Source organism: Columba livia, chromosome 6 (assembly GCF_036013475.1).
Source record: "Columba livia isolate bColLiv1 breed racing homer chromosome 6, bColLiv1.pat.W.v2, whole genome shotgun sequence".
Taxonomy (NCBI): Eukaryota; Metazoa; Chordata; class Aves; order Columbiformes; family Columbidae; genus Columba; species Columba livia.
In genome coordinates, this window is record NC_088607.1 from 21,908,054 (window position 1) to 21,917,531 (window position 9,478).

Here is a 9,478-nt window from a genome sequence, read left to right on the forward strand (position 1 = left end):
AAGGATATTAAAAAGGAGGAGAGATAAGCCACCAAGAGCTTCATTTCCTCTTCAGCTTCTTTCTAATTTATTCTCTTGTTTATTTAAATGCTCTGCTTTGGGAAACTGAGGCTCCATTTCCCAAGGGATTTAAAGGAATTTCATGGGCAGCCAGAGCTGTCAGACAAGAGCAAGCTGGCTGCAAACCATCCAGAGTGCAACAGATAATTTAGGTATCTTTTTATAAAGTCTCCTTATGGCCAAACTCTCCTGTTCCAGTCCTCTTTTGAACTCTGCCAGAAGGCCCGATCGCTGTCTTTTTAGGAAAACAGATTTCTGTCTTCTGCTGTGTATGAGACAGGTCTAGGGAGGAAGAGGCTGCTCAGCTGGATTGTGTGCTGCTTGTGCTGCCTCAGTATGCAATGTTAACAGAGATGGGCCAGCTCTGACCTTCCTCGCTGCTTGGGAGGGTTTGGCATGCTGGAGAGGAAGGCCATTGCCTGATGGTTCAGGGCCCAGGCAGAGAGGTCATGGTGAAATTATATGCACAGCAAACAGCACTTGTCATTTGGCTTCCTCCCACCCATCTCCTGTTCTAATTCATCACTATTATTGCAATTAACGCCCTGAAAAGAAATCCCCGTTATGCACCACTTGATGTTTTTGGTGTGTCTTTGTGACCCTCTTCACCTAGTCTGCCCCTCTCCTTTCTCTTTGCTCATGGGCTCTTTGGTCTGTTTCTCTGTCAAGAATCACCTCCCCAGATAGATGTTCCCTGTGCTGGTTCATGGAAGCTGCTGCAGCGGACAGGCCAGGCAACAATCTGCCTGCATGTTGGCAGCACAGGGTTCAGGCAAAGAAAGCACTGGGGTGAGTGCTTCCCAACATCCACATGGGAGAATGTGCACAGAGGGCTTTTTATTCTCCTGTCAGTCACACAGTATAGCCAGCTAGGGAGAAAGAGTAGGACAAGCTGCTTAAAAATATTGTGTCTTTGCAGTTTGGTCAATCTGGGAACACAGGAGTTAACATTACAGCTGTGCTAGAGGGTTAAAATGGCATCTCCATCTCCAACCCAGCAAAGATTTTAACTTGTATGTTAGTTCCCTGCTCCCTTGTTATTCGAGAGAGTTGGCTCAAGAGGACAGGACAAGTCTGGACAGGAATGAGCTACCCCTTAGACAAGTTCTTTCCGAACATTTGTGCCCTGACAGCAGTCCAGCTGTTCCCAGGAACAGGAATAACCTGACCTTGAAAAAGAAACCATGTTCTGATCCCTGTTCCATGTATCAGAGGACGACGAGTAGCTCCACAATCTTCATTTTAAGACCAGAATCAAGTACATCCTCTACTCTATGGCTTTCTGAAACATTCCAGACACAATATATGTGAATTACTTCAGAATTTCACTGCTATGAAAAGAGCTCTTAAAATCAAATTACCATGATTTACTGCTTACAGCTGTTTCTGGGAGATTTTCTAATTCAGATGTGTCCTAGTTCATGACAGACAATAGGACTTGAACCCTGACTGAGGTATCTGGACAGGCCTAGCTGTACGATTGAGCTTAGGTGTTTCTTACCTCACTCAGTCTACAGCATTCATCCATGTATTCATCCAGACTGTCACTTGTGGGGTACTTCTTCAGCTGATGTCCATGGATCTGAATGTCTTGCATGCTGTCAAAGCTTTCTGGTAAACTGTCAGCAATTGTCTTTGGATCTTCTGTTGGACTTGGGGTGGGAAGGGTGCTTTCTTTGGGAAGGTCTGTCTCTGGGGTAGGTTCCTTTTCCAAAGGTTGCCTTTCATTCTGGTCAAAATGTTCATTGGGACTTTCTTGCTGAGGGACACTGAAGTCTTCAAGGGAAGCTGTAGGACCCTGCACAGCATCTGCCTCCTGGCTGTGGTACTCAGCTTGCTTTTCACTCTCTGGATCTTGGTGGCTGACTTTTCTGGCATGGTCTTTACATGTTCCCATGATCAGATGGTCAATTTCTGGAGAAGAAGAGGTGCTAAGCACGCCCGAGTCACAAAATGAGTCTCTGCTGTGAAGGACAAAGCTCTTCTCTGAACCTGTTGGTGTTGATGGAGAATTAGCCCCACTTGGCAATTCAACGCCTGAGTCCTCAGATTCAAATTTGGAGAATCTGTGAAGTCGGTATTTGGACTCGAAGGTACTGAGGTCAGGTAGTGTGGCTACATAGTCTGTGCTTGCTGGGGCATCTACACAGTCTGGATCTGCTGATGTGGCCACTGCATTCGCGTTTCCCTGGCAGTCTGGTGGGAGGCTGGTGCTGGGGAGATGGGACTCTGCTGTGCAGGCTGTGTCAGCCGGAGCCTCTGGGATTAACCCTGGGTTTTGAATTCCTTCATTGCTCAGTATCTTCATATGTGTTAGTACAACTTTGTCCTCAGCAGGTGGGCTCTTCTTACCTGCTTTAAAAACAAATAAAAAACCGAGTAGGAGGTCACAATAGGTTACAAAACTCAGTTTATGGCACATCCCCTGAGGGACGTGAAATGTAAAACTTCCTGTAGTAAGGTGGTAGAGGGGGGCAGCCCTGATTTATTTTTCTTGAGCTATGTGAAGCTTTCTTGTCGGCTTTGCTACAACAGAAGTGTTGTGTTTCATAGCCTCACAGTCCTTCTGGAGGACTCATAAATACAAAATTGTCATTTAGTAGACAGGTAGCAAACACCACATGTAGCCAGATAACTTTTAGTGATTACCTGTGTACAGACACAGAGAAGTAGATGTTATTTCAGCCAATAGACATTAAGTTAATGCTAAAATATTTCCTCTGATTAAATGTATTCTGAACTAGTAGAAAACCAGGGTTAAATGAAATTTGTCTTTCTGCAGGCTTAAGTGAATTTTGGGTTGCAACAAGTAATTTGTGAATTGTTTGTATTCTCTGCAGCATTCTCTGAACACATGCAGGTGATGAAAAGCAAGTACTGATAGGAAAAGTAAACGAGGCACTGTAGATCTTTTTCACTCCCTCTAAGGTTTTAGCTATGAAGTCATCTATTTAAATGAACTCTTACCTTCTTTGTGGAGAGAAAGAATACAGGAGTAGCCCTGTTCATGAGCTTTTTTGCACATGGACCGAGACTTGTTTTCACATCACATTTTGCACAGTAATATGGTAGAACAGTCTCTGGATGAAAGGCTGGTCTACCTAAGTTGTACCTGCAGGTTTTCTTGCTATTTTTCTGAATCTGACATTTCACAGTGCAGACTTCTGGTTTGCACTGATATGAGAACCAGTGAAAAGCTCAGTGTCCACCCTTCAGCAAACTGCAAATCTCAGCTCCAAATCTATCTGTTCATGGACTTGGGACCAGGAATTGCTGCAGCACAAAACTTCAGTTTCTCTGTTATCTTTTCTGTTATTACTGCCTGACCCAGAGCACCTCAGACGCCTAAAATGCATACACTTTTCAGGATATCTTACTTCCTACTTCATTTCCTTTCATTACCCTCTCCTACTTCCTTCCTTTTTGCCTATATGAAACCAGCAGCTGCTTCACAAACGCACTTGCAGTAACATCATATCTGACGGGCTTTTTACAACACATGGGCACATAGTGCTTATAACTCCTTACAGAAGATCTTGTTTAGCATACAGAGAATAGCGTCTGCCTCCCTTGGCAGGATGCACAGGTATCTTTCTGCTGTAAAGAGCCACATTCAGTGCCAGACCATCACCAATGCAACATCAATACATTGCTGTGGTAGGGGACAAGAGAAAGACATTGACCATGGAAATGCCACAGGAAAGCTCACCAGGAGCTGCCTGTGCTGGGTAATGGCCCTTCCTCCCCTTGGAATGGATGTGGTGGACCCTGAACTGTGGACAAGGAATAGGGAGCCTGATTTGCAGTTTCATGCACAACAAAATTCCACCTATGAGAGGGAGCTCAGTGCCTGGTTTTGGAAGAAAGAGGTGGACCTGAGTTGTTATTGATTTGGAGTGAAGAGGATCTACCTCTACCTGCTCGGCTGAGAGGCAAAGTGCTGTATCTGCACAAAAAATAGGCGGCTAGCAGGCTCTTCTGATGGCATCACTACCTCAGATGGCAACACAAAACCTCTGAGAGTCAGGAGGAGAACAGTTGCTGAGATGCACTTTCTTTTTGACCAGGAATTACTATATGGAATGGTATTCTCTTCCCACAGACTCTAATTGCCTTCACTTATTAATCATGCCTTGCTTTTCTTTGATTGGAGATTCTCTCACTGTCTTTCAATCTACCCTTTTTTCTTGCTTAACCGGTTTCACCCTGGCCTACACAAATATTTCTTTGTCTGAAAACAGGAAGCAGCATATTAAAATGAGGTCTTGCTGCTTACAGAAGATGTCAGATGCTTTAATTCATATCTTTATGACTACAAAAGCTACTATGTGTACAAGAAAGTTTAATTGGGGTAGAAAAAGAAAACATAAGAAGAAATCTCTGACCCTCTGTGTGAGGGTCCTCTCAATGCCAACAATTCCAGTGCTGAGCAAGTTCTGTGCTGTAGACAACACAGTCCTTTGCTCTCCCCATCCTGTGGCCACAATTTCTTGTTTATCTGTTCTAGGCCGCAAATCACTGATCTCAGCACTAGCAGGTCCTGGTAACCAGTGTGTTTGAGCATTTCTGATTTATCCTCCCAGCCTCTCGTGATGATGCAAAATGTTTTCGCCCCCTCCTCCCCTGCCCCGCCACAAGTTCAGAGTGGATCCAAAGGATGGCAGGATTTTGCAACACCTTGTCCTCATTCATTCAATTATACTTTCCCATGGTCAATGAAGTGATCTGTGCTACAGCAGAGAGATCTCCCGTGATTAAGGTAGTGACCTGAAACTCAAGTTTTTCTTGCTGCACCTCACTGAGGGAATAGTCTCTTCTTCCTCTCTGTTAACTGGGTTACAGAATCTAAACCATGGGCCTTCCAAGTAGATTATTTCTGCTACAAGTCTTGAAAGAGGCACATAAAAACGGTCAACTCTTTCAAGCACATTGACAGCAAACACCAGAATGCTGCAATTAAAGCTCACCTGTGCACTTACAAAACAGAAGTAAGCCAGACCCTCAGCTGCTATAAATTAGCTCATTACCAGGGCCCATAACTGAGTTGTGTCAGCTAATTCTGGCTGATGTCCTGGCCTGTACATGCTTTGTGCAACAAAACTAGGGAGCAGAGCAGGGAAGGTGGGATCCTGCCTGGTGCTGGAGGGAGTGTGCTGCAGGGCTATGGTTACAGTGCTGCAGAGAGTCTTCTGAAAGTAGGTGTGAAGAACTCCAGGGAGCTGAACAACTGCATTGAGGTTGGTAGAATGTATTTACTTGTGCTGGAGGCTAGCCAGGTTTGACACTGCTGCTCCTGGGAAATCAGCCAAGATTTTTGTTTTGTTTTGTTATTGCTGTTTTTTGTTTCCCTTCCCCTGAACTGGTTTTCCACACCCTTTCTGGGGTGACAGTAAGGTACCAAAAGATGTTGTTTTCAGACAGCTGCATGGGACACTAGTATGGCAGCAGGGGAGGGAGTGGAGTTGTGTGTTCATGGTTAGGATCAACATAGCTTCCTGCAACATCTTTGGCAATAGGTGCCCAAGCCAGACGTTGTCCCAGGTTAATTTGTGCTATTTGCCTAGTAGCCCTCTCAAAAGGGTTATATGGCTCTGTAATCACACTAGAGTAGAGATAAACAGGGTTCTCTGGGTTGTAATATAAGCCTGTAATTGATGGCAACTGATTACATGTAACCTTGGGCAAGTTGCTGGACTTCCTGTGCCTGTATAGCTGGCAAATAACACTGCTTGCCATCTCATGGGAAGGTGGTAACAGTGAACTAGCTCATACCTGAAGGTAATTATTAGGGAGTGAAAGGAATTGATGTGTCCCAGCTAAGACTTTAAAACTTTTTCATTTCCAAATTGTCTTCTAGGATATTCCTCTGTTGATAGTTAGCAAAGCCTAGTAAAGAAACTTAAATCCTTCAACAGTGAATATCCCCCCATCAGCTGTTGGCCCAAGGCTTTCTTTTCCTTGGAGTTTGAAGTCCAAGTGTATTTTTCCTGTTGCACAATAACAAGCAGCTGCCAGGGCACAGCCTAGTGCATTAATATAGAGACTTCTGACCTGAGAAAGGAGGGTGGATATCTAAATATGAAATTGCTTTTCACTGGTTTCTTTATCCTAAGTAAGTTGCATGGAAGAGATGTACTCAACTGCCCAGGCAAAACTCTCAGTCCTGCCCAGGCCCAATTCCTGCAAAAGCTCCCACCTTTCTATTAAACCAAGCTGAAGTCTGTATTTAAATCCCCATGCTCCAAAGCACTGAAATCCAGGTCCAGTTTTTTCTTGTTTTTTTCTTTCATCTACACCTGTGGCTCATAGCCACATGTCGCTGGCAGTCCCTGCAGTGCAAGCCCTGTTAAGCTCTGCAGCATCCCTGAGAGGGGTCCTTGGCTTCTGATGCACTGACTCAAGTATCATAGCACATGGTCTTCTCATGGATCTGGCTAATGGAAGTACTGGTGGTAGGAAGAGGCCAGGCTGGCAGAGGGATGAGTGCTGCTAGTGGCAGCACAGAGCTGTATTGTGCAGCGCTGCCCTGTGCTGCTCTCCTCTCTTCTGGTCTGTGCCCACCTGTCTTCTCAAAATGTTAATCCTGATTTGTAGGCTGCTTGGCATAGGGAGAATCTCGATTAAACACATGAACAATGACTGGCACCACTGGAGTCAAAGCTTTGCTTGTTTCCATGTGCTGTTGTGTTACAAAGGACAGCAGCATTGGAGCTGTAGCAGCCCCCTGTCCCCAGAGCTGCTGCAAGGTTCATGTGCAAAGTGAACCCCTCCACAGTGGGTGGTGCTGGTAGGGTTATGCAGGGTGCCAGTCTCAGGGAGAGGTACAAGGTCAACAGTGCAGAGATGTTCCGAGTGCCTATTCCTGTCCCCACTCCTGTCTACCACAGACGTGCAACACCCTCTAGATTTAAATCCAGAAGATCAGTACTTTCAAACTGCAGCATGCCACAAGAACAAAGGACCAGAAACAAAGGGCATCACCAATTACTTGGGTCACTGGCATAGCGAGGTTTTTGCACAGCTAGCCTGCAAAGGAAGATCGAAGTCAAACCCTACCATTCCTACCAGTTTGTGTATTCCTGAGCACAGGAGCAAGGTACGCACGTGAATCCCCAGAAAAGGTTTTTCAGCATCCCATAGAGGACTGGCACAGCCTGCCTAGTAACTCCTCTCTAGCTCAGGATTAAATCCCGTGCCATGCAGAATAGGTTCTGTGGTGGGGCTGTGGCCTCCAAGTAACAGACTAAGAGATGATCAGCTTTTGAAGAATCATTAGGCAGCAGTGACTAGTGAGCCGGAGTCAAACTCATGACCTAGAAATGAAAGGCTGCCTCTCCCATTCAGTGCTTGCATTCCCTCATTTTCCTTCCTTCCTTCCTTTACAAAAAAGTCTCCTTTTAAGCCTGTCGTGCAACACGTTCTCTAACGCTGCTGGCAGTACAGCTCAAGTGGTATTTCCCTTTCACTTCGAAGAGATTTTTTTTCTCACTAATGATGAGGTCTCAGTTTCCCAGCATTTCAGAGAAAAGGAATCACTTCCTTTCTGAAACAATAGGCATTTTTTGCTTCTGAGTCTTCCTCCATATGTGCTGAGGGGTGGGGCTGGGTGGTGGGCTGTGCTGGCACCTCCTTCTCAGCACTAGCCCATGAGCTGGCCCCCATGCAGGGCATGCAGGAGCTGTGTTCCTTTTCTGGCTGGGCAACGGCTGCCCTTTCCATAGCCCCGTGGACATAAAGAGTGGTTGCATGGACAGGACCCCAATACTTAGAAGAATTGGATTACACTTATGCTGCCAAAAACAAACAAAACCACCTACAAACAACCTACTCCCCAACAAAACCAGCAACCACTACCAATTGACCCTCTGGGAGGGAAATCTCCACAGAGCTCTCCCCTGGAGCGAGGATCTCCCTGCTTTCTGGTGCTTTACAGGCCTGTTGAAGATGTGGTGCCTGTGTGGTGATGGCAGGGGTGCTGCTTGGCACCAGGGTTCTCCAGACAGTCTGCCTTCCCAATAGCTTGCGAGCAAAGCTAGTCTGTGAGCATGCTGGTGTATCTTGGGCTGCCCTATCTGAGCAAGGGCTTCTCCTAAGCAATTAGGACAATCATGAACCTAAGAATTTCTAAGGGGATCTTGTGTGTTTTCAGTGCACCAGTTACAACCTTTATCTACAATGGCAGAAACTTGTAAAGGCTTGAAAATCACTATCATATTTTTTCTTTTTACTGGAATTGTGACCAGGGAAAAAAAAAAAAAAAAAAATCACATTTTCAGAGGAACATGCTTCCCTGTGGCAACTGAGGATTTGCATTATAGATTTAGTTCTCAAAATTCCAATTTATTCAACTGGGGTTGGATAAATTTGGGGATGGGCACAGACTTTTTTTAGCAGGGCCTGTTACAACAGGACAAGGGCTAATGGTTTTAAATTAACGGAGGGGAGATTCAGGCTAGCCATGAGGAAGAAATTTTTTTACAGTTATGGTGGTAAAATACTGGAACAGGTTGACCAGAGAAGTGGTGGATGCCCAATCCTTGCAGATGTTCAAGGCCAGCCTGGATGGGGCTCTGAGCAACCTGATCTAGTGGAAGATGCCCCTGCTTATTGCAGGAGGATTGGTCTAGATGACGTTTGAAGGTTCCTTCCGACGCCGACTATTCTATGACTTTATGAACTGCAGCACTGAAATACATGTGGATTTCATGGGAGTATGTATATATATATATATATATATATGTATATATATATATATACACATATAAAATTAGATTTGTCTGAAATGTTGAATGCAAAGGAATAACTTTGACAAAGCTGAGATCTCTCACAGCCCTTGAACAAAGTTATGTTCTCCAGTCTCGCTGTTTAAGTCTGTGAAGTTCCTCTGGATGACAGTTTGGTAATGTAATGTGACCAGAAATGTTACATATCCCATATAGCTGTAGCTGGTAACAATAAGTCTGTATAAAATAGGTGCTGAAAGAAAGATAACAAGGTTCAAGGACTCTAACTGAAGAGGCATTCATTACTTTAATATGTGGGAGACTACAGTGGATCTGTGGATTCCCTGATGGGGAGCATGGGAACAGAGTTTGACCTTGAAGATATTAAGGTGTACCAGTGAGAAAGACGGGAGTAAAAGAGTAACATTGACAACAGCAAAATTAGCCAATGATATGTTACTATTGCAGCCTGTAACCAATAGCAAAAAGACACATGAGCTGGTAAAGACTATATAAGAAAGTGTTTGTGGCAATAAATGGAGACTGCTGTTTGTCGGTAAGAAGAACTTCATCTATGTTGTTTGTCCGTCTCAATTGTGACATTAATACCTACATTTTAGAAGCAATGGAGATAATTATAGTTCTTTTCAGGCATTTGAGGGGGAATGAGAGATTGATTGTTTACTGATGGATAT

At 44.7% G+C, this 9,478-nt stretch overlaps 1 protein-coding gene across 4 annotated transcripts in view; it reads right to left on the reverse strand.

Annotated features, from left to right (window-relative positions):
* Positions 1 to 9,478, reverse strand: part of LOC102098332 (uncharacterized) — a 31,651-nt gene that overhangs the window by 18,714 nt on the left and 3,459 nt on the right. For 2 of the 4 annotated variants that reach the window (XM_065068484.1, XM_005500047.3), the window contains exon 2: positions 1,562 to 2,415. In XM_065068484.1, coding sequence (XP_064924556.1) covers positions 1,562 to 2,415 — 854 coding nt within the window. The remainder of the gene's footprint in view (positions 1 to 1,561; positions 2,416 to 9,478) is intronic. The other 2 variants (XM_065068483.1, XM_005500048.3) reach the window with 1 other exon arrangement.